Here is a 25,543-nt window from a genome sequence, read left to right on the forward strand (position 1 = left end):
CTGATGTGGCCTCCTTATACTATTTACACTACTGTGGAGTTGATCCGGCACCGAACTGGTTGATGTGGTCTCCTACTATTTATTTACACATACAGTTGAGTTGATCTGTCACCTTAATGGTTGACTTGGCCTCCTGTTACACATTCCATACCACATGGAGTTGATCCATCACACATATAGTTCACCCCTTTTGATTGGAAACACTCATTCTACCTTCATGTGGATTTCGGTTCCTAGCGTTGATTTGCATAAGATACACATTGGAATGTACTAATTCCAACAAGAGGGGAGCGGAAGACTTGTGGCATGCGTAAAGAAAATGTTCGTATATAATACTGTAATAAATTGAAGAAACCCACTTGGATGTGATGTAATACACAATATACATGTGAATTTTTGTTTTCAGATCTATATAAATTGACAGATGCTATGAGCATATGGTTATCAAAACAAGGAAAATGCTAATTTTTATCAGTAAAAGGATTATATTATGTAAATGTAATTTTAATTTTTTTTAAAACAAAAAATAAGAGCTTTTAAAATGTTTTTTTGCTGTAACTACTATGATTAGTAATGAGATGAAAACCAGGAAATCATATGTTATTTTAGAATAGCATTAACAAAACAGTGGACACACAAATTGAGAAAGAAGGCTCAAGAAGTCCAAGAGGAGCTGGTATGTAAAATTTTATTATTTTGTGTTTTGTTGATGAGATGTTAAAACCATTATTGCTATAGGAACCATGATGTGTTTTATAAAAATTTATCTTCAACTATAAATTTTGTTAAAATTTTTATTTATTGCTCTTTACCAATTTTAACAGTTATTGACTGGTGTAATACCATTGGATGGATTTGAACTTAACATTTAGCTTTATTTGTTTATCAGAAAAAGCTTGTTGAATGATGTCTAATTTTTTTTCAGATAATATGCTTAATGCTATGTAATGAATGGCCTCATAACACTTTACAAATAACATACATACAAGTGTGTGTGTGTGATGATTGAGCTTTTCTAGTTTTTTAATTATTGAGCCAGTAAGTAGTTGTTACAAATTGAAAGACTAAAAATCTGTGTGAGGATTCTATACCAATTTAACTTTTTGCTTATTTATTTTCTAGCAATTTGATAGACAACTGTTAGAGTATTTCTCTAAAGAAGAAGCTAAGCAACAGGAAAAAGAAAAGGCTAAGAAAGAAAGAACCAAAGCAGATCTTGACATGATGAGGAAAATGATCCAAGAACAAATAAAGCTAGAAAGAGAGAGAGAAGCTGAGTCTCAGTTGCTTTTTCAGTAAGTTATCTAATTTTTTAATGTGTATAATTAAAATTTTTGCTTTTGCAAATATGCATGAATTATATTTATGATGCATCATTTTACAATTTAAATGCACTATGAACTGACAAAAACACAATACACAACTAGCTTTTTGCATTTCTCACCTTATTGCATGTCATGTGCTGGGTACTTTCAATCTAGTTACAGATCATCTTATGTGCCCCAACTGGATATATCCCATGGAATGGACATTAGATGCCCTTGTTTTCAAGAATCCTTGCCATCACTAGGGTTCTCCCCACGTGGATGCCTTTGATACGGGCCTTAACAACAAATTACCTATCTTCTGTTCACCTGTACCTCATCCACAGGCTCTGGCAGTCGATGCCTTCAGCCAGGATTGATCACACAAGTATCTTTATGTGTACCCACCCATCCGACTACTTCCACTCCACTCCTTGTCGAGTCCTGCTGATTGCTCTCTATTGGCCAGCTCAGCCTTGATTTGCAAGGTTACAACGACTGCTCCTCTCCCCCCTGTCCCTCTTCCACTTTTTCCCTCTCTTTTTTATCAACCTAGATCACATATCCGATTTTTTTCCGCTGATGATGATAGGTAATGTTTTCCTAAAAGTATTAAAGTCCGATGTGAATTCACTGAAGCTAAATGGTTTGTAATGTTCAAAATTCTCATCTTCTGCTTGACCATCAGCATGTTTCAAAAATGAATACCCATAGTTCCACATCATGTTTTTATTGTGATAAGTAATAATTAAATAGAAATATTCCTGTAAGTTGAAATTTCTTAAAACTGGCTTTGTCTAGAAGTAAGTTTCGTATTGGATTACAGAGGTATCCCATGTTCTTAGTTTCTGATGGGCTATTTCAAAGAAATTTCACTGTATATTGAAGTAAGTGTTTGTTTGTTTTTGGATGATGTTTGGAAATTTTTAATTATAATTTGAATGTAGAAATATATTCTTGCAAAACTCCACATGGACAAATAATTTTTTTAGCTAGTTGGCTAAAGCAAAATCATCAGTTGTGTCAGAAGGAGAAAGAAACAAGCATACATCTTTTATAGCTGTGGATCAAAATACCGAAGAGTAACACAAGCAGAAGTTCTTTAGAGGATAACAGTTATTTTTAAACAATTACTTGTACTCGTAATGTTTGGAAAAATGTTTCCAGGAAATGTTGTTGCAAAGAAATTTACAGTGAGTAGATCTAAGACATCTTTCCTTATATTGGATGGTTTAAGAACTTGCTTTCTGAATACCTTGTGCCATAGTAAGATGAAACTAATACCTCTCAAGTTTGAAAACAGTGTGCTCTCCTTGTCATATCAGAGTGAGAAGAAGTTGCTAAGTTCTTGAGGGAACTGATGTTTTAACGTGTAAAGGATACAGATGTTTCCAAGAAAATCATAGACATATCGTAGGAAAGTGGTTTCCAGATCTGTTAGCCCTAATGTAAATAAGGAAATTTGGAAGCAGTTCAATGAGGAAATAAAAATATCATGCCTGCCAGGTTTAATTCCCTGTAATATACATGTAGTACACAATTCCTTTTGTGAAGGTCTAAAAGTGTATGGTGGAAATATGGAGAAATTAGTAATTAATCTGATCTTATTTAAGTCATCACCTTGCCAAAGAGATTTTCAAGAGGTGAAAGAGTAAGTTGGATTTGACAAAGAATTGTTCCTTATACACATGTAATGAAGATGGTTGACATGACTGCCTGCATTGCAACTGATTCTTAAAAACAGAGAACCTATACTTGGATATTTCTTGATAGTACAACTAAAGACAGCTCAGAGCAACAAAACAACCAAACTTCTTGACAAAAATAAATGGTACCCTCGTATCTGTTGACTGCTGAAGACACCATCAACATTGGCACAAATACACTTTCTCATGGGCTTGTAATCTCTGATATATTCTTAATATATTTTAACAAGAGAGGATCCTTAGTACACATTGAGTATTCAAAAATGTCTTATTATGCTCAGATTTTTGAAAAGCAGTGTTGTTTCAGTATAATATGGAAAGAAACTTCTGTTGGTTGTTGTTGAAGAACAGGATAAATTAGTTGTCATGGAAATTAGGGAATCTACATGATCATTGTTGTAAGGGAAGCTCAAACTTTAAAAACTGGCCACTGCAAACATGAGGAACTTTTTGCAGACTGTGACGAAGTATCTTCAGAAGAAACTTCCTTTTGAGAATGACCTGCTGAGGAATAAATGGTGTCTTCATTCTTTAATGCAGAAAGAAGATAATGAAGCTAAACAAATCAGGAACATTACATTAAAAATGCCTAAGTAGTTTAGGAGTATGAAATTGCACAGTTGACAGATGAGTTGAAATATATCACTTAAAAGATATCCCTTAAAGCTGGAAGGATGATAAGAAAGGCAGATTATATCACTACTGGAACAAAGTTTTAGAAAGCAAAATGTCTGATGGAACTAAATAATATAATATTCTGGCTAAATATGTGAAAACATCTTTGTGTCTTGCCATTGGAAATACTGGAGGTGAATGAAGCCTGTCTGAAAACAATAAAATGTTTACAAAGGAAAGAACACTTAGATAATTCCTTCAATGGGCTTAGAATATTGAAGGATACAGTAAAAGTTAGTGGGGGCAAAGTTTCAGAAATAATTCTAACAAAGACTACTAGAAGGAGGTAGGCATGCTCATAATGTACAAGCTAAGGTTTGGAAAAAGAATAAAAAAGAAAGAGAATGAGCAACTGGAACTTGAAGAAACTAGCAGAAACCTGGAAAAAATGAAACTAAGAAATAAGTAAAAATCTGTGGCAGAAGAATACAAACAATTGGGAGAAAATTAAGATCAATAGAGAAGTTATTTGAAGAAGCTAATGAATAGCTTAAAATGACTTTGAAAGACAAGAAATTGGATGAAGTAGGTGTTGCTCAGGACTTATTGAGTTAGCATAAACAAGAATAAAAAAATGAAGCAATATATAGAAAAGACAGAATTTGATGCTAAAAGAAAGAGAATATAGAATGAGTTTTCAAAGACCTTAAAGAAAACAGTCACTATCTTCTTACTTAATTTCTTGAATTCATATTGGAGTATAAAAGATATTTTAACACCAAAATAATTATTTTTTTCTTTAATTGGACATTCAACATTTTGATTTAAAGCTTCTTTAGGAGTGTTCCACTAAAACACAGCTGTAACTGACAATACAAAGCTCTTCAGTTGGTTGAAATATTAAATTCTAATAGAATCTACAGCATGCATTTGACATGTTAAGTAGTAAAGCTTATTGTTGAAACAATAAATTACTACTTGTTGTTTATACTCCAATATGCACTACAAAAATTAAATAATGAGTTTTCAAATGTCAACCATGTTATCCATAGTACAACCTAGTTAACCCAAACATAAACTCTTAAATTCACAAGAATTAAAGCTCAAGTGTCACTGATATAAGGTTCTTCCTAAATGTATTTGGAATCATTTCAAATTACCAGATCATATGAAGGAAAATCAGAAATCACAGAAAAGGTTGATTAGGTTTCTCTTTCCTGTTACAAATGACTTAATAACAATATTATTTGCAAAGAAAGATAAGCATCTAAGACTAATTCAACAAAACAAATAATTTTAAATATCTCCTAAGAAAAGTTTCCCAATTTTTACACTTGGCTCATAAACATTAAACCAGAAATTTTATGTAAGGAAGGGAAAGAATATCATGTAAGAATTGGTAAGAAATGGAGAAGTATATATGATTAATGAACCACCAAACCAAAGACTTTCATCACAAATATTAATAAAGACCAAGAAAACATGTCAACAATAAAAAAATAACAGTAGAAAATGAATTCATTGTCTTGACTTCTTTGAATCTGCTAGCTAAAGGACCTGGTTTTGCAGTAATAACTAAACTTTCCACCTAAGTGTGTTTGAATACATTGTCTTCCCTTGAACAAACCCTTTTATTCTATTCAATGGAATAATTTCTGTAAAAAATAGAGAAAGAATTAAGTCTTCCTTAACTATGAACAACAGCGAAAATAACTGTTGTATACAATAGAGTATCATCAACTCAACCTCTTCTACAGTCTGCATTGAAACAGATAACATAAATTCAGACATTAATTCCATTCTTAAAATTTGTTCAACTACAGATGTAACAACTCGTACAACTTACAAATGTCTCAATAAACATCCTTTTGATACAAACAAATGGCAAACTTCCCATGCTAATAAATATATTGAAAAGAAAATAGTGGATGTGAAAAAAAAAGATCAGGAATGTTTTACAAAGACATAAAAATTATCAGGCCAAGCCTAACTTACATCACCAAGAACAGTTAACTCTTAAAAAGCTTAAAGATGATAACACCATTATCAAAGAATCTGGCAAATGTAAAAGTTTCATGGTTATGAGCAGAAACGTTTACAAATAAAATATATTTGATCACTTAAAAGGCAAGAATGAACTTGAAAAACTTTGCAATGATTCCACTAAAAAAAAACCGAGACAAAAACAAAAGACTGTCATATGCATACAGTTTTAATGTATTTACTAAATTATGGTCCAGCACACTTGAAAAATGCACAAGACCTGCTATCCCGATTCAAGGATCGCTAGTGACAAACATAACAATACTCTTTATATTGGATGTCATAGTTCTCTACCTATCTATACAGATGGCATCAATGCAGTGTGTTTATTCATAACGAATCACATGAATAATTTGGAGATGCATGGACTGGCAATAGACATTGTCACAAAAATTCTGCATTTTATCCTTCATAATGGATATTTTCGTTTTGACAACAAACCAAATCTCCAATTCAGTGAAGTCACAATAGGTAATTGAGTAGTTGGTATTTATACTGTAATATTTATGCGCATTTTTGTACCAATGGCACTTGACAAGATACCAATGCTGGCCTTGATCTCTGGCTTAGATACATCAATCAGGTGTTTAGACTATGGAAGCATAGCCTCTCTTCTTTTAGATGTCTACACTTTTTAACTTCCATACCCCACATTCCATTTCCCCCTTATCATTTGAATAACAGCAGAACTGTAGATTTTCTTGACATTAACTTAACAATCAATAGTGACAGTAATATACAATCTACTTTTTTTCACAAACCAGTTTAAAAATGTCTAATACTTAATTTGAATTCCCATCATCCAAAAGATTCCAAGGAAGTGCAATTATTGAAGAATTAAAAAAAATCAATCATAACCATAGTGAAAAAACAAGAAATCTCTTCTTTTGAACTATGAAAATCTACCTTTTTATATCAAGCAAATTTTCAAGAACTATGACATGCAGAAATTAGCATTGCACAGATAAAACAAGAAGAAAAATAGACAGTTTTCCAAAGATACAATGGCCTCCAACATTGTTTATCAACTTACATGTAATATCTGCCATCACACATATATTGGTGAAACCAGAAGAACCCTACACATAAGGATAGGAGAACATATTGACTATAAACTACAACATGTGCAACTGCAGATCCTTTTTTTAACTAATCATGGACAAATAACTTCGGGCATGAATCCATTATTCTCTATACAAAGCCACCAAATACTCTATCAGAAAACTTAAAGAAGCTCTTCTCATCAAGCAACTACAACCATAGATGAATAGGAATGAAGAATGGTGCCTATAATTATAATTATTTTATTTTTTCATCTTAACTTTTGTTATTTCAATCTGTGACTTAGAACTTTTGTTTACTACAGGCAGCAGTTTATTGTTTTAACAATATAATTCTTTCAACAATAAGCTTTACTGCTTAAAATATCAAACACATGCTATAGATTCGATTAGGATTTACTATTTAAACCAATTGAAGCTTTCTACTGTCAGTTATGGTTTGTGTTTATTCCTAGATGAGATATTAGCTATTTTATTTGAATTAGAGTTTATAAGTACTCAGTTAAAATGTACTCTAGTAATTTGCTCCTATAAATAACTGGCTAGACAGCTCCATTAGAAGTCATTTTACAGCCCTTATGAAAGATAAAGCTTTTAATTGTTATGGCAAAAGCAGTATAAGTTTAGCTTTTATAAATTTGAGGTAATAGAACTTAAAAAATAAACTGATTCAAACCATTTTTGTTTTTCAAGTATAAAGTATGTAGTTGTAACCAATGCTGAAGACTAGGATTCAGAGCAAAAAACAATTAATAAGAAAACAAAATAATTGTAAGTTTATTTATTGCTATTTGTTTCAAAAAGGTACATTTGTAATTTAGTTGTTTGTAAAAAATACCTTACAAAAATGTCCCTAAGTTTCCAAACTTTATCCCAAAAATAATTAACAATAAATCCTAAATTTTTGTCAGAAGGTGCTGGAATGCCTGAGGTAGGAATATTCAAAAAGAGTTTGATAATTTTTTGTAGATTAAACTGTTAATACAGTGAAATGCTTTGGTTGCTAACTTTGTTCAGTGCAAATATTTAAAGGCTCTTATGTGTGCCCCCCCCCCCTCCAGCTTAAAACTTTATAAAGTTGTTAGTTTATCTAATGTAGAATTAATTTATGCCATATTAAGAAAACAGATATTAAAGAACAAGTTTTTCAAACATTTTTGTGATATAATTTATGATTTAGTCAGGAGGAAACAGCAAGAAAGAAAATTTGATCTAACCATATACATGTTTTTTTTTCAAAAATAAGAATTTTAATGATATGAGTATTATCGGTATCACCACACAATTACAAGAAAAAGGAACTTCAGTTAGCATAACATGTTTAATCTATATGCATAACAATTTAAGAGTACAGATTAGAAGGTGTCATAATTTTGCCTTTTTAGAATTTAAACTTGTGTAAACTTTGGTAATTTTTTTTTATTGAAAAAATAGTTTGGACATTGATTTAACTAAGTATGCTCATATAATTTAAAAAATGAGTTTTATGGAAAGCTTAGTGATTAAGCCACAATAATGTTTAAGTTGTGGTTAGGAGGAACTTCGCATATAAATTTTGAAAGATAAAACCATAAAATCTGAGGAAAAAATCATTAAATTTATTATTTTGATAAATAAAAGTGTTATGCAAACTTACCATTAATAATATGAAATCTGGTTAAATTTATAAATAAATCAGAATAACTATTAAGACAAAGGAAATGTTATTGCTATATCAGATGTTTCATTTTTTATTTGGAGGTCACAAAAATGCTACTAAAGAGCTGTACAAATTTTTAATAATTTTGTAACTTTTTAAAAAATTTTTCTACAGAGAAGAAGCAGAAAGAGTGTGGCAAAAAAGAGAGGCAGAATGGGAAAAAGAGAGACTAGCACGTGAAAAGCTATTAAATGAGGTAACTAAATCTACAATAAATATTGGTACTAGGACAACGTTGGTGAATAATACAAGACATGTTAGATATGAAACTACATGTGTGTACTTAGATGTCTTTATTATATTTTTCCTTTTACCGTGGGCTGAGTATGGCTCAGTGGTTAGTGTGATAGACTGTGGATTCGAGGTTTCATGGTTTGTTCCCTATTATCACAAAAAAAGAACAGAATCACACTCCATACTTGGGGGTTATGAGTACAATATAAGAATGATGGTTAAATTCTGCTATTTAGTCTGACAGGAATAACCCAAGAGCAGATGATGTTTATTAGATGCCATCCTCTAGTCTAATACTTCAAAGTTAAGGATGGCTAGAGCAGATATACCTCAAGTAGCTTTGTGCAAAATTCAACAAAACAAACTAAACTTTCTGCTTATGTAAGTGTAGTATATGATCAAATATGCAAACAGTTCTAAATAAAAAATTGAATTATAGTGAAATTAGAATAAAACTGTCAATGTATAACAGTTTGTAATTGGCCTAGCACAAGTTTCCAGCAAATATAGGGATATATTACTGTTTCAACTACCTTTTATCTGTTGTAGGTTTCCAAGGTTTTTCTCACAATTCTGAAGCTTATTACTAAAGTTTATTGTTATAAAACATTATTTATAACAGCTATGTTGTATAAACATTTTTTAAAACCAAATCTAGAAAAGCAAGAAACATTATAGCCCAAAAAAATTTGAGGAAACATATATAATTGGATATAATTTTTAACATTTCAGGAGAGGTTTTCAATAAGAAGGGTGTAATGTGATCCCATTCCTCTTGTGCATGTTGTAAGTGTTAATGATTCAAATTCATAGGATATTTTAATATCATTTTTTATAATTGAAATTTAATACCAAATAAATAATTTTATATCAGATTGAGGAGCATATTTAATGCCTTTACATTCCTAAACACACTTCCCGAGTCTGATGTTATAAGCACACACGTACACACATGATTTTTGCTACCATTAGCTTGCAAAAGTTGGCACATTCTGAAAGTAGCTAAATTTTTGTTGCTGAGAATATGAATTTTGTTGTCTGAAAGGTGTTGTATTGTGATAATAATATTATACACTGTATTTTTTTGTATCATCTGTTTGTTTATGTACTGTTGCCCTCATTATTGTGTTATATTGTTTAATGAAACATTTGAATTTCTTTGTCTTTAGGTATTATTTGGTATTAAAGCTCAGATGGAAGAAAAGTTGGAACAAAATTTAAAGCAACAACAGGAGAAATTGAAAGAAAGAGAGCAGTTGGTGAAAGAAATAGAATTAGCTACCAAAAGATCGAAAGAAGAAGAGCAAGATGCCAGAGCCTGGAGAGATCAGTTAAAAAGAGATTTAGAATCTCAGGTAGGAATACACCATTTGCTCTAAAGACTTCATGTGGGTAAATTGTGTTGTTGTGTGTTTTATCTGCAATGGACACAAGCTTGTAGAAGGGAAATGTATCTTTAACACTTGTAGTATTATGTTTTTGAAGTGTAATGTTGTTATTAAAAATATTCAATCTCTGCATCTTTATGACATAAGAATTGTAACTGAGTATGAAATTAAGACTAGGTTAAGTCTTTGTAGAAAAAACACATTGGATTCTCAGCTGCTGTCAAAAGGTTTTTTTTAGTACCTCAAAGTTCAAATGTATTGTGTTGTACACAGTGTATTATTTTTATGATATTGCACAGCTGTATTAATTATGTTAAAATTTAAATATGTCATCTTCATTCATGCTTTTTGTATCAGTAAATGTATCAGTATCAAAATTTTCCTGTACCATAAATAAGCTTGATATAGTATTACTTAATGGGTGGTAATTGATATGCTTTTCTCTCTCTCTCTTCCTAAGATACAGCTGTGATTGTTTGAATTGAGATAAACTTATGTTATTAAAGGCTTAGGAATAAAGAAACAAGCAATTGAAAACTTCTAATGTTTATAGTTTTAGAATTATTGTTTATAGATGGTATTAATGCTCTTAACATGAAACAAAGAAAATTTCCATGGGCTTAATACCTCTTTGCCATGTTGTGTACCATGGCAAAGAGGATACTCATGTTAGCAAACTTAGGGATAATGTAGAAAACCTCTGAGACAGCATGTCTGTGACTATTTAGTAAACAGTTTAATTTTGTTACCTACAGTTAATGATTCTATATTATTTGTCAAGATATCTGTTATATGTTTAAAAATTATCATATAACTTAAAATAATACTTCTGTTTCTAATAATTTTATTAGTAGGAAACTACAAATGACTAAATACAATTACATAAATTAACAGAAAATTATTCGCTACAATAAAATCATCATTGAGACACTTTGAAAAAAAGGTCATGAATAGTTGATAATTTTGACATGAAATATATAATACCATGTTGAATGGCATTCTTTGAAAGGTTGTGGAAAGTTCAATTTGAACCCCACTTGTGCACTTAAGCTTAGTCGTCTTTGGTTGACCCACTTGTACTTCTTTCCTTATGTCATGCTTATGCATCCATGTTATTATAAATTGCTTCACTCTGTTCCTAGTATCTTCAAATTTCTCTCTAAGTTCTGTGTTTGAGCTAATTTTTATGTAGAATTGTTATGTTTTCTTCTCTCTCTGCTAGACTTGTTTGAAGGTTTGATTGTACAGTGTTCTTCCAGAAACTTTTTAGTCAGTGTAACTACATTGCTACAATTAACTTGACTTTCTACTCATTATATCTTTATCATTATTATAAGTACATATATAAACACATTTAGTACTTCAGATATACACTACTGATGTGCCATGTTATTGGACAGTGAATGTGACTTATCAGATTCAAATATTTGTCCAATTACTTTTTTTAGTATCTTGCACTTAATTCCAAAACTTCTGTTTATAAAACTGATACTTGTCACTATGGCCATTAACCAATATTAAGGTGTGTGGATTTATTTACTTATCCTTACATGAAGTTTTAAAGTTTTCCAGACTGTAAATCTTTACATCTGATATCTTACATTTTGTTTCTCTTCATTATTTTTTTTCATTGATAAAAAGATTGTAGCCCAAAATATTTTCCCTAGGTTAGCAGGCAGCATGCTTACATTTTCTTACTTTATTGACAAATACATTATTTCAAAAATTAAGAAAACTGAGATTTTAACCTTTTATATTGCTAAAGTCAAATAACAGTGAATATAACTGAAGGCATGCTTTTCTTATATTTGAAAAAAACTTCAATATTTGTAGAAAAATAACCTGTTGATCAAGAATTTCAGTCATTATAATGAATAGTATAAAACTTTTTACTTGTATTTTATATCATGAGAATGTGATTTTTTTACATACATTAATTTAATTTAATGGAATGGTTAGTGAAGTTTACTTCTTCAGTTACTTTTTCATTTTAAGAATTATTCAAGCTTTCTTTTCTGGCAAATATTTGAATTGTATTTTCCGAAATGATTACTATTGTTGTGATGCGCCATAGATGTAGAGACCTTTTAATGAAACTTTGATACAACTCGTTTCAAGCATCACAATATTTAAGGTGTCTTCTTTTAGCTAGTGGGCTACAAAAGTTAAAAATTAGATTTTCGTATATACTTAACGCATGAATAAAATAAATGAACTCACTTGATGTCATTCGTAAATTGTGATAAATGATTTTTTTTAAATTTAGACGGAATTAAAAATATGAACAATGTGACTGTTTGTGGTTTTTTATCATGTAAAGAAGACTATGATGTTAGGCTAAATTTTGTTTGTTTTAAGGATTGACAATTGTTTCGAGGATTTTTCTTTGCATTGTATAAATTATAAAATGGAGTGACCCATAAGCTTCATTTCATTTTCTTACAATGTTATTTTTGAAATTATATGTAAAATAAAAGGATAATGGCCTGGCATGGCGGGTGGTTAGGGTGCTTGACTCGCAATCCAGGGGCCGCGGGTTCGAATCTCCGTCTCACCTGTGGGGGTGTTATAAGTGACTATTCGTTGGTAAAAGAGTAGCCTAAGAGTTGGTAGTGGGTGGTGATGACCCCCTCCCCTTTGTCTTTCACTGCTAAATTAGGGACAGCTAGAGCATAAATTTAAAACAAACGAAACCAAACGGCTATTACATCATTCAGAAACTTAGTAACACCTATACAATGTTTTCAAAACTGGTTGGTGTGTGTGCGTGTAGCACTAGTAACTATGAGCTTTTATGTTCACGAGGAATCTTAATTGCACCGCGGATGTGTTGATACCACAAACTTTATATAATAATTGTTTTAGCTTAGCTTTTGATTTGAAAGGTTTGATATAAATTTTGAAAATTAAATTTACTTGAAGGAAATGATATAATGAAGTAATAAAGATAACGAGGTGTGTTTTCTTGTTTCACCACTCTCATAAAAATTCAAAATTAAGACCAAAATCTCACAACTTAAATGTTTTTATTTTATTTTTTTCAACGACATTGTTATTAGAGACAGAAATGGAATCTTGGTTCTATGACTAAAAGAATTCAAAGTTACCTCCCTTTTTTTTTATTTATTTCTCAGAATTTCTTTCCCTTACGAAAACAGAACGGTATGTGTTGGGTGTGTTTCAACATACGTTATAGTTAATTATTTACTAGTGCAGAGTTTATTTATTATGCTTGCATAAATGGTGTATTAAAAAAAACAACTTTGATAGTTAGCAATTATACGGTATTTAAATAAGACAAGTATATATTAAAAGTAAATGCTATTGAACACTGAGAAGCACAGTAATTGTGTATTGGAAAATTAATCATGCCGAATTTCAGCGTGTAGTCATTATTACAAACCATTTTTTGTTATTATTTCTATTAATGAAATAATTTAACATGTATTTAGGAAAAAATTGTTTTAAATATTTAAAGGACAATAAATGATTCAAAAAGCACAAACAGAAGATAAGTTTGATATTTTTTCCATACTATTTTTTTCTTCTCTTCACAAGACAATGTGACAGATCTAATTCCCATAAAAACATTTAAAGGTAAAGTGGACTTAAGCAATTTTAATTATTTCTTTACTGTTAATATTTTTAAAAAAATTTGTGGCACGGAATCTGGAAAGCATAGTTTGGTTATATTGATAGATGGCGCTAATTTATTGTTTCTAGAATCGGTGATGTAATGACATACGAAGATGTCATAACTGTTTATTGCAGTTGTTTTACGATTCAATACTTATAGTATATTTTTAGTGTGTGTACAAATGTGAAAATATTTAATTTCATAAATGTCTGTTTTTTCATTTTGAAAGTTATTATTTCGAGGGTAGATTGTCAGTTAAGCCTAGATAAAGTAAAGTATGTCATTCTTAACTACCCATGGTCCATAATTTTTAAGAAATGATTCAGCGATTAACATAAAACTGTCTTTAGCATTTGTATACTAATGTTCAATTAATAAGCATCTCCGTACTTATAAATAATCTTATTAGATATCGTGTTTTGGAAGTGGTAGAAATGAGACAAGTACTTTTAAGTTCTTATTCTTTAGAATAGACTGAAGAACGTTATGGTAACTAATAATTTTATGGTAAACAAAGAGTCCTGTAAGGTAATTTTTGTTAGTTTAAGAAGGTAAATGTATTTGTGTTCGCCGGGTTATTATGGAAGTTTATAAATTGTTCGATCAGAACGTCCTTCCACCTTAAAACTCAGCATTTTTGTGATTTTTGACAGTCAAAAGTATACAGAAGTATACAGCCAGTAGCCCGCAGTATACATATATTCACTACGATCGTTTGGTCGATATACCGAATTCTTCGACAAACAACCTTATAGACACCAAAAGTTTAATGTATATACGTATTTAAAGATCTTATCGTTTATAAACGCACGTTATATCATTATTATTATGTATAAACTGTTAAAAATACTTATAGAAACAGTGAATGAGTACAAAATGCAAATACTGCGGGATTGTTCTCTTACTGTTGTATGAAAATACTGCACCAGAGTACAGTCATCTTTTGATAGCTTACACTATAATTGGCTGTTATCCAGTCAATCAGACAGTTCTACACCAATATAATGTCTATAAAATTACAGGCAGTCATATTATTCCCAGCAGTAGTGTGCTAATGCAAACGTAAATCAAAGTTTTGGCTGATGAAGGCTGTTCCATACGACAGATTGAAGCGAAATTTCATGTTTCGTTAGAGGCAATATTTAGAGTGTGTGAAACTAGTAAATACTGTTGATAATAGAAGTGATCGAGGTAGAAAGCCCAAACTCTTGAAAGTGATATTAAGTAAATCAGTTTATGCTCTTTACATGATACACGATAATTCAGTAGAAATCTTGCCAGTGACCTAGCTGTAAGTACAGGTGTTAATATTTTAATATCATCTCTAGAACTAAGATGCACGTTTGCACGAAGTTGGTTCAGTGGATATGCATTTGCTCAAAAACCACAGTTTAGGAGGGATAACCAAACTAAAATTCTAGAATGGGCATCAGACATCAACCTATGAGATGAGCAACGTGGAAGAAATGTGTTCTTTACAGTTAAGTCCAAGTTCAAATTACTTGGCTATAGTCAACGATAGTTTGTCGATGGTGGAGAAGAGAATGCTACCATGGTCATCTTACGAGATCTGCTCTGAAACATTTTGGAGAACCAATACAAGTGTGAGATGCATCTCAGTCAGCGATGGTGGAAATCGGCACACGACTGATGACACCCTGACTGCTGACAGGTACAATCACATTCTTATTTGTCATGTTATTCCTTCAGGAACAAGATCTAATTGGCAGGGTCTCACCATCCTCTGAGACAGTGATCTCAAGCATGCAGCAAATGCGGTGAAACATAACTGGTAAAAAGATGGCATTAGAACTTTTGCAACCGTGGGTTGGCTGCACAAGGTTCCGATATTAATATTATTAAGACTTTCTGGACTTATATGGAACTGAGAAGGTCAAAGGTAACCAAACAATATGGCAGAGGTTTAAAGAGTAGTTAATACAGGACATTTGTAACAATATTTCACAATCATACATTGATAAAGTTATGGTAGTACAAACACTAGATGTACTACTCAGTTGAAAGTTAATATAAAGTATTAGTGCATTGTACAACTCGTTCACTTTGCTTTTGTGTTTTCTGTACTAATGATAAATGTATTATTTAGTTGCAATTACTTGTTCTTTGTGGCTCCAATATATGTATCACCTGTATGTTTTATTCATTTCTTATACTGTATATTTTATATTTCCTTCTTCTACATAGAATTACAATTGGAGGTTAATTATTAGAGACGACATAACCCTACCGTTGACTGGTTTCTCTTTCTGCAGAAACCTCTTTACTACAGTAATCTCACCTCTCCCGTAATGCAGTTTTTGCTTTAGTTTTTTTTGGTTTTGGACTACATTAGCTGAATAGTTCTATTACAATATCTAATGTAAGGAGATGCTATTTTAACGCTGTTTTTCCCTTAGATCTTAAAATTAATATAACTATTCTAATATTTATAAACACGTGTTTTTATATTCACTTCTTTCTAGTACAATGAGTGTTTTGTATTTAAGTATGATTTTATATATTCAAGTGCGAATAGTTTGAAATAACAAATTAACAAACGTAATCCTGGAATAATATGAGGAAATATTCTTAAAGTTTGGGATTGCGATCATTGCATAGTCGAGCCTTAAAGGCCTAGCACGGCCAGGTGGTTAGGGCGCTCGTCTCGCGAGTTCAAATCCCCATCCCTCCAAACATGCCCACCCTTTCAGCCATGGGGTCGTTATAATATGACAGTCATTCCCACTATTCGTTGGTAAAAAAGTAGTCTAAGAGTTGGCGGTGGGTGGTGATGACTAGCTACCTTCTCTCTAGTCTTTCACTGCTAAATTAAGGATGGCTAGTGCAGATAACCCTTGTGTAGCTTTGCGCGAAATTCAAAACAAACCAAACGAGACTTAAAATGCAGGAAGAGGTGGAATATCAAACCTGATATCGGAAAGGATCTAGATCGCGATAAAGTCATCGTCGTCAAATGAATATTCAGTGTTTGTTTCATTTAGGCATTAACAAATTATAAATATGAAATCGTATTCATTAGAACTGATTCATCAAACTCCTAGTCTCACTTAAATAAACAAATAGATTTAAATTATAAATTACGCTAAGAAATGAAGGTAAACAAACTATCCCATCACCATTCAACGGCTAGTAAGATAGTATCTGGTACTTCGCTAAGTTTATCACATATTTGCGCACGCATATACACGAGCGAACGTAGGGAATATGAAGACGTAATTTATATCAGTCGTTGTTAAAGCACATGTAGAAAGCATTATAATATCCATATATGTTATATTTTATTTGTGTTGTTTTTAGATTAACAAGAGTTATAATGTTCAAAATGCTGATTCTATTGAAAGTGAAGTCTTTAAGCCTAGACATTTTGGTAATATATCACATGAAGCTAATCACAGTGTTTCGTTATTGACTGACTCACAACTGCTTCTTGTAACAGAGACACTTTTTTTTTCGTTTTGGCCCGGTATGGCCAGGTGGTTATGGCGCTCGACTCCCAATCTGAGGGTCGCGGGTTCGAATCCCCGTCCCACCAAACATGCTCGCTCTTTCAGCCGTGGGGGCGTTATAATGTGACGGTCAATCTCACTATTCGTTGACAAAAGAGTAACCCAAGAGTTGGCGGTGGGTGGTGATGACTAGCTGCCTTCCCTCTAGTCTTGCACCGCTAGATTAGGGACGGCTAGCGCAGATAGCCATCGTGTAGTTTTGTGTGAAATTCAAAACAAACAAACAAGCACTTTTTTGGGGGGGGGGGGGCACGTGTTGGTCTTATGGTAGAGCTCTGTATTTCGGAGATAGCGAGCCGTGTTCGAATCCGTGCGACACCACAAAATATTCCCGCTGTGGGTAGGTTATAAGAGTGTTTGTGAACCCTTTAGTGTGAATGGTTGGCGGTAGGGTGCTGCTGAATGGCTGCACTCTCACAAGTAATTAGTCTAAAATTAGGGACGGCGTCAGGTACCCGTAGTAGCTTTGTCATAAATACAAACTACAAAGACATAATTTCTTAGCCTGCTGAATACCTTAGCTCGTAATCTGGTTTCTAGTTTTAACTGTTTCGTATTGTGACGTGTGAGGTATCGTATGTGACATATTGTGCCAAAGTGGGCGACGATTAAACCTTTTAAAGTTAAAAAAAAGGATAAAAAACAATGTCATGCATAAAGTAAAGATTAAAGTTTGTATAGTGTACGATCTATTCTTTTTCTCATCGTGCTGTTCTTGATCCCAACAAGAAATTAGTACGGTATGTCCACTAGAGTTTTTTTTTTCAGGCCTTGCCATCCTATCGTGCAGAATATAGAGTGAAACGTACATTTTTGTAACTTATAACTCAAGACTACTTCATATAATGTAGCACTGTTCAACTTTCCCTCATATCAGTCAGGCACGTAACAGGCAACCTCTACACCTTATTTTGTAGAGCAGAAGCATATCTGTCTTCTCCAGTCCGCTCAGACGTTCAGCCGGTGGGCTCAACTTTTATCTTCTTGCCCAGGGGACTCAAACTGCATATAAATAACGTCATTAAAATCCCGATCCGCAAGCCTGCCTATGTTGGCGTTACCTCTTACTCCCCCTTGTGGTTGACTTCCCTGCATTACTGTTCTGACGCACCGAGAAACAAGATTGGCAGGGGAAGTGAACGTGTTCTCGACAGCTGGAGGCGCTGACCCTTTTCTATCTTTTCTTTTCTCTCTTTCTTCAACCACTCGTTATGTCAGTGTGAATTTTACTGCATCAGTGTTTCTGGGGCAGTTGAACCCGCTGGCAGTCTTGTAATGGCGTTCAGGAACCGCAGACAGTAATAATTTTTGACAACGTCACTTCATTAACCCTTTCGCTGGGTTGTGTCGTAGGGTCTACGACATGATATATGTTTGTATGTGTGCGTTGTGTTGTAGAATATACAACACCATTCTTTCCTTATATCCCACACATATTTATATATTATGGATATGCATATAACGCATTCCAGGGAAATCCCCAAGTGTTCTAATGGTTATATGCTGTGTAGGCCACGTGACTATCGCATATCATCAGCAGGATATTGTGCTTTCATAGACGTTTTGAGATAAGTCCTAGGGCTTCTACGACAAGCACTGTTTTACTTCTTTAGGTGTATATTGTTGTTTAGCCATGATGAACTAAAAAAAACGAAAACAGGATCAACCATGTATTCACTTTTGTACAAGGAGGTTTCTTCTCTATCATTTCAGAAAAATATAATCTGTGAATGTCGGGGAAGCACCACATAAATTTTTAATACTGGATGCCTGTAAAATGTGTGTATCATATACGTAATCAAGATGAATAAATTACTTGACTTAGAGTAGGCTTTAAAATGTCACGTAAGCGATTTTTGAGTGCTACTAAAAGATAGATGAACATGATGTGCCAGACAAAGGATTCGACCATGAAATCATGAACATCCTATTTTAGTGGCTTTGAAACTATGTAGCAAAAAACCGCAACTTATAAAAAAAAAGTTCCGCACGGAGAATAAACACTGCTACCGCAGTGAAAGGGTCAACAAGACAGCCTTGCCCAAAATTTAATGCACGTGTATGAATTCCAGTTTATTATCTTTAAGGAGATTCAGATTGTGTGAATTTTTAAAATATTGGTTTTATAATATATGAAAACGCGTGTAACATTAAAATTCTGATTTCAATCTTTTGAAAGAACTTCTCTGTACGCTTATTACTTTTGATGTATTTAATTAAGCTGGTCCGTTTTTTTTTCTGTGTGGATTACGCACAACATGTTTTGTTTAGAATAGTAGAAATCCAAGGAAGATTAAATTAGCTTAAATCATATTCAAGTTTATACTAATCTGAAACGAGCAAAGATGCTAACTATAATAAACGTTTCGTTGATTGGTTAATTCAGGTTAAGAGACCAAATCCTCATACGTACTTACGTACACGGAAGCCTCAAACCCGTATGGTTGTTCAGGTGTGCGTGATATTTTGACACCAAGAACGTGATTAGTTGATGAACAAAAATGTTTACGTACATACCCCCAGTAGAAAATAATTAACAGTGTATAAAAAAGTCTTCAGCTCGGCTTGAAGAGAACCTATGCATTCGTAGCCGCGTAAATTTTTGTCAAACATGTATACATTTGCGCTTCTCTCAAAGTAACCGTCTAGATCTAGTAGATGTTATAGCTTTCGGCAGGTTTGTTATAGTTCACGGGTTTGAACGAGTCTTCCAAAACTATTTTCGTGTAAATTGGGTTTTCGTAGTAGCTGGGTATATAGAGGGTCGAGGATGCGTGAGTTCAGCCTGGAGTAATTCGTCTTCTCGCGTAATGTACAAGTGTGACAGGTTAGAGCCGGGCGGCAGTAGAGTGAACAAATTTATTATCTTGTAGGTGGTAGTTCTGCCGTACTTTTAATCAGGAGAGAAAATTTAAAAATATTCGTCTTGGTCCTTCCCAATAACACGCCTCTATCTATCTATCTATACATGTAGCATCTTATTTTTCTTCTTGTTAGGTTTTACTTAATTATTCTTGTATGCGAGTAAACCAACGGTTCATTCATAAATGCTAGTGTATACATACGGTATAATGCCTGAAAAAGTTTGGATCTCGAAGCATGCAATAAAAATCTATCAACAGAATTCACTCAGTCTGTTTATATGTATGTCACACACACACACACACATATAAGATGAATTAATTTTAAAAAATGAATAGAGAAAAATGTGTTGCAAAATTATGTTTAAATAGAAAGGTAGAACTTCACATCATAAGAACAATCAAACGTCCGTTAATTATAGTTTGGAAGAGCTTAGTAAGCACTCAAGACTTTGTGGTTTTCTTGGACTCCTGCATTAGAGCATGAAAATAGTTGAAGAATCTAGAGAATGAAGCGTTTAATAACTTTGTCTTTTATGTAAGTATCAGGATCCTTTGTGATCGATTCCTCGAATCCGATACATGATTTTTTTTTTACGAGGGATTTAAGAGATGCGTACCACGTGTTCTTATACGCATAGTCAAATTCATTAAAACCATGCAAATGAAAAATAAAACTTACAAAAACTAGTTTTCCATAACCAATACAAGTAGATGATGTACCAACAAGAGCTTAGTCTTTTAGTAATTACTATTGAAATTCAATATAAAGTTCCTAGTGCTCTATAGATGGCACCACTCTTGTTAGCTCTGGATTACTTTTGTAGTTTAATCGTCTAAATTGCTTTAAATAATTATTTCGATATACCGGGCATATTATTCGGAATATGCTTCAAACATTTATAAAGAGAAATCGAAACCTCTGCTGAGCCAACGCTAAGCTGTAGGGCTTATAACGAGGTCGAGCCCTGTGGTGGGCAGAACACAAATAACCCGTTGTGTAGCTTTCTGCTGAACAATATAACGTTCGTTTTCCAAAAGCCTTGAATTATTTTTGGAGAGTCCGTACTGACAATCAGCTGTTGTTGTGTACGTTTTATTTCATTTCTGATTGTTATCGGCAGAGCGCGGCCAGTGGTTAGCGTGTTCGACTGTGGGTCCAAGATTTCATGGTCGCACCCCGTTAACCGTAAAAAAAAAAAAAAAAATACGTTATCTGTGCTTTGAGGCTGTGGGTGCGTTGTAAGAGTGGCTATTCGACTATAGTAGCCCACGAATTGATGGTTGGTGGCATTGATAAACTAGAAGGAAGACAGCTAATCACTTCAAAATTAAGGATGGCTGGCGCAGAAATCTCGCGAATAACTCTGCGCAAAATTCAACAAACAAATTCTGATTGTTAATCCTCTCTGCACTCAATGTCTATCATAAGAAAAAGGCCACCTATAGCTAGCACCTAAAAATACGACTTAAATTAAGATACAAAAAGTGTATTTAAAGGGTATTTATGTGAAATAATAACTTAAGTGAGAACTGTTGATTTTGCCAACGTAACTGTTTGTGAAGTGTAGGACTTTTATACAACCATGAAACCGTGACCTTGAAACAGGAAGAAGGATCAGAACAATTACCCGCGTAACGTATGAATCTTGATCTTGTGATGTAAAACATTTATCATTTTTCCGAAATATAAGTTAAGGGGGGAAGACGAGGTCTTCACTAGCACCTGACCCTTCCAGGTCACTCAAGCAACGACCTAAAATCCGATCGAGAAGAAGCTCCTAATTAAATGTTTAGTTTCCAGTTATACAGGTGTGGTCATCAGATTCAAAGAATATACATGAAGAAGGAAGGCGTCTTTTCTTACGTTCACAAATTTTTATACCTTTTATTCAAACATGGCGCTATAGAGAAATCTGTTTTAACGTTGGTATTTAAAATTTGCATAAAATTTAAAAAATATTTATACAACTTTTACATAAACCACGTTCACATTTTATCTTTAGTTTCATTAAATTTTATCCCACAGTAAACTTGTTTAAGATGAGAAAATATTAAATGTATAAATTTAGAGACTCTCAGAGAAAGGTCTTGTAATGTGTCAATTTAATATCCAAATTCAGTGAAATGTCTCAAACTTTTATAAGAGAAATTTAATTTTAAGAGATAATATAAAATATATAAAGTATTGTTTGATACCTTACCTCGTTGAAAAATTTGTGTTAAAACTTTCCCATTTTTTATAAGTAAAATTTCTATTATGAACTTATGAGACCACCTCCATACACATTCAAGGAAAATTTCCCAATGGTGTTAAGAGTATAAATGCCTTTGTTAGTCTTTCAATAGATTTCAGTTAACTTACCAAGAACTCTGCCTCTGTTGTTTTAATGTGTCATCATATATTGAACATGCATAGTTAGTATTCTGCAGTTCCCCGGCAGCTTACACACTTACAACGCTCAACTCCGGGGTTCAGTTCCCCGCGGTGGACAGAACGGAGATAGTCCATTCTGTGGCTTGCCGCTAAAACAACAAGTAGTATTGTGCAGTGTCGGTAAACAAATTATTTATAAAACTTGTCAATGCCGTCCAACGTTTTCATATATTTAGCTTGCTGTCAAATGTATTAATATTTTTTCCATATGTTTAAAGTGAAGGTTGAATAATCCTTCTGTAATGATTTCCCCTCGAGGTGAATTCCTGTACGTGGTGAGGGGACCTCCCAGAGGAAGTAAACCGAAATTACAGAATTTTCCCTGGGAGGTCCCCTCATCTGAACATCCATCCACGTGTTTGCTGTGGGTGGCGACCCGTGAAGGAGAGCATCCTGATGGTTGAGTGGTCTGGGGCACTGCACCACACCACCTTGGTCTTGAATTCCTTTAGACGGCTGGCCCCCAGGGTCAATCGGCTAGCCCTGTTGGACCAGGGTCAACTGAGTACCAGTATTGAGCGTTCTCAACGGGTGTTGTGGACATTGTGTCTGATGCTGGTGTTTGGGTATAGTGCTTACGAAACTCTGGTGTTGTTACATTGTACTTGTTTGCCATTGTAGAGCGTCCCCTCGTAGGACCTCGTGGTGGGTGGGGTCGGTGGGCACTGAATCTTTCTCCTTTCGTTATGGATCCCCCAAATCCTAAAAAAAAGGTTAAAAACAGCTAATTAGTAAAATATCACATTTTGAAAACCTTAACAAGCAATTTTCAACCCATTCTGAACCTGTACCTCATTTTATTGATCTTGCATTCCTTGTCAGACAAACCTTTAGGGCAAATGTTTCCCTTTTTTATTCAGAAGGGGTTAGAGAAGCTTGCTGGCTCTCCAAAGTCAGTTAAGAAGCTAAGTTCTGGGGACATCTTGGTGGAAACATCTACACCTAAACACAGTGAACTCCTCTTGAACTCAAAGGTCGTTGGGGATATACCAATTGAGGTTATTCTTCATGCTACTTTGAATTGACGAGTTATTGTTGAGAGGGATGTGAAGAACATCCCCTAGTCGGAGATCCTCGCAGGTTTCTCCAGCCAAGGAGTTTCTGCTGTGCGACGTATCTCCACTCGTAAAGAAGGAATTATGCTGCCTACCAAGGTTCGTATTTTGACGTTTACAACACCACGTTCACCTGCCCATGTCAAGGCAGGTTATTCTTCCCATCCCCTTTCCATATTACTCTCCAATGGCCAGGAAGTTGCTGATGTACAGAACATCACTGATACTCTCGGGGAGAGCTTTTCTCGTGCATCCAGCACTTCTGTTTCTTCCCATGCCTTCTTGGCCATCAAGGCTTGAGCAGAGCAATTGCCTCTTTCCTTTCGGGCTGATCGTCTCCGTGACTATAATTGCGCCTTACACTGGTGGAACTCAAATTTCCTCTTCATCAGTCTAGAAGTACATCAGTCGGACTTGATGATGTTCACTATGAGATGACGTGCCATCTCTCTCCTGCCTCTCTTGCTATTATTTTAGTTCTTTTTAATAAGATCTGGCAGGAGAACATTTTTCCTGATGCTTGGTACCAGACTATTGTTCTTCCTTTTTCTAAGCCTGGGAAGAATCCTAAGATTCCTTCTAATTATTGTCCAATTGCTTTGAATAGCTGTCTCTGTAAGGTCTTAGAGAGGATGGTTAATGCTCGTCTTGTTTGGTTCCTTCAATCAAACAACCTCTTCTCGCCCACCCAGTGTGGGTTCTGTCTACAGCACTCCACCATGGACCATCTGATTCTCATGATGGAACATCTTGTTTCTGTTTTCCCTCGATCTTGAGAAGGCTTACGACACTATGTGGAGGTACAGCATTTTGCGGGACCTTCACTCATATGGGTTGCGTGGCCATCTACCCATTTTTATTCAGAACATTTTACTGAACAGGCGATTCCGAGTTAGTGTGGGTTCGACACTTTCGGACTGGAGAAGTGTGGAAAGCCCCCGTGCAGAACAAAAGCCCCAGATGGTGAATGAGGTCCAGCAACTTCAAGGCTGAGGTCCTCGCAGAACCAGAGACCCATAGTCCAGTTTGGATTGAATAAGTTCACGATAGATCTTGAGTTTAGAATACTGATCTACTCCCCAAGAGGTGGAAAAGAGGACATGGGGTGTTCAGTGCCCTTGTACACTTGACGGGTAGCTGCTTTATGTGAGGAATGAAAGTAACCTTACAGTCAAAGATAAGCCCCAAGAACTTTGCCTTACGGACCACGAGAAGAACAATATCACCAAGACGAAGTTTGGGATCGGGATGAAGACGGCATGCAAACGGTTTTGGAAAAAGAAAAACCGTCTGCTGTGGTCCACTTCAACAAGTAATTGAGAGCAGTCTGAAGCTGGTGCTCAATAAACCTCATGCTCGATGACCTACATGATATGTGGAAGTCGTGAGCATAGATTCTGTTAGCAACAGTAGGAGGAAGTTGTGTAATGATAGCATTGATCTTGATGCTGAAAGGTTTCACACACAAGACACAGCCCTGAGGGACACCAAGTTCCGGTGTGAAAGAACGAAAGAAATTGTACGCTGATGCCCATGAACCTCCTCTTCACCTCTGCCATATGCAAATTTTTCTACAGTATGCTACCAAGCTTCTGTCCTTACCACAGCATCCCACCTGGGATTGGGTCTCAGTGGGCTGTGCTCTTTCAGAACAGGTGGTTGCAATTCCTATCTTTGGCCTTTGTATCAAGGCACATCTGGCTGAATTGGGTCTGGCATTGGATGACGTTGCTGTCCCCAATGATCAGCCCATTCCACCATGGCTTATTACCATCCTCGAATGTGACCTTTCTTTGAATCATCTGAGAAAGGCAGATACCATCGATTGGAAGTACCATCTTTCTCTTTCTGAACACCTTTTGAACCATTCTTCTATTCCCGTTTATACGGATGGTTTGAAATCAGGTGACTCTGTGGGCTCTGCTATGGTTTGCTGTGGCTCGGCAGTTGCTCACAGGATCCCTTCTACAGTTTCT

The 25,543-nt window shown here is 34.3% G+C and overlaps 1 protein-coding gene across 6 annotated transcripts in view; it reads left to right on the forward strand.

Annotated features, from left to right (window-relative positions):
• The window catches only part of LOC106457441 (trichoplein keratin filament-binding protein-like), a 50,042-nt gene that overhangs the window by 20,766 nt on the left and 3,733 nt on the right, over positions 1 to 25,543 (forward strand). For all 6 annotated transcript variants that reach the window (XM_022383382.1, XM_013916860.2, XM_022383381.1 and 3 more), the window contains exons 9-12: positions 610 to 676; positions 1,123 to 1,295; positions 8,543 to 8,624; positions 9,832 to 10,017. In XM_022383382.1, the coding sequence (XP_022239090.1) occupies positions 610 to 676; positions 1,123 to 1,295; positions 8,543 to 8,624; positions 9,832 to 10,017 (508 nt within the window). The remainder of the gene's footprint in view (positions 1 to 609; positions 677 to 1,122; positions 1,296 to 8,542; positions 8,625 to 9,831; positions 10,018 to 25,543) is intronic.

The sequence above is a fragment of the Limulus polyphemus genome, unplaced genomic scaffold, assembly GCF_000517525.1.
Source record: "Limulus polyphemus unplaced genomic scaffold, Limulus_polyphemus-2.1.2 Scaffold331, whole genome shotgun sequence".
In the NCBI taxonomy this organism is placed as follows: Eukaryota; Metazoa; Arthropoda; class Merostomata; order Xiphosura; family Limulidae; genus Limulus; species Limulus polyphemus.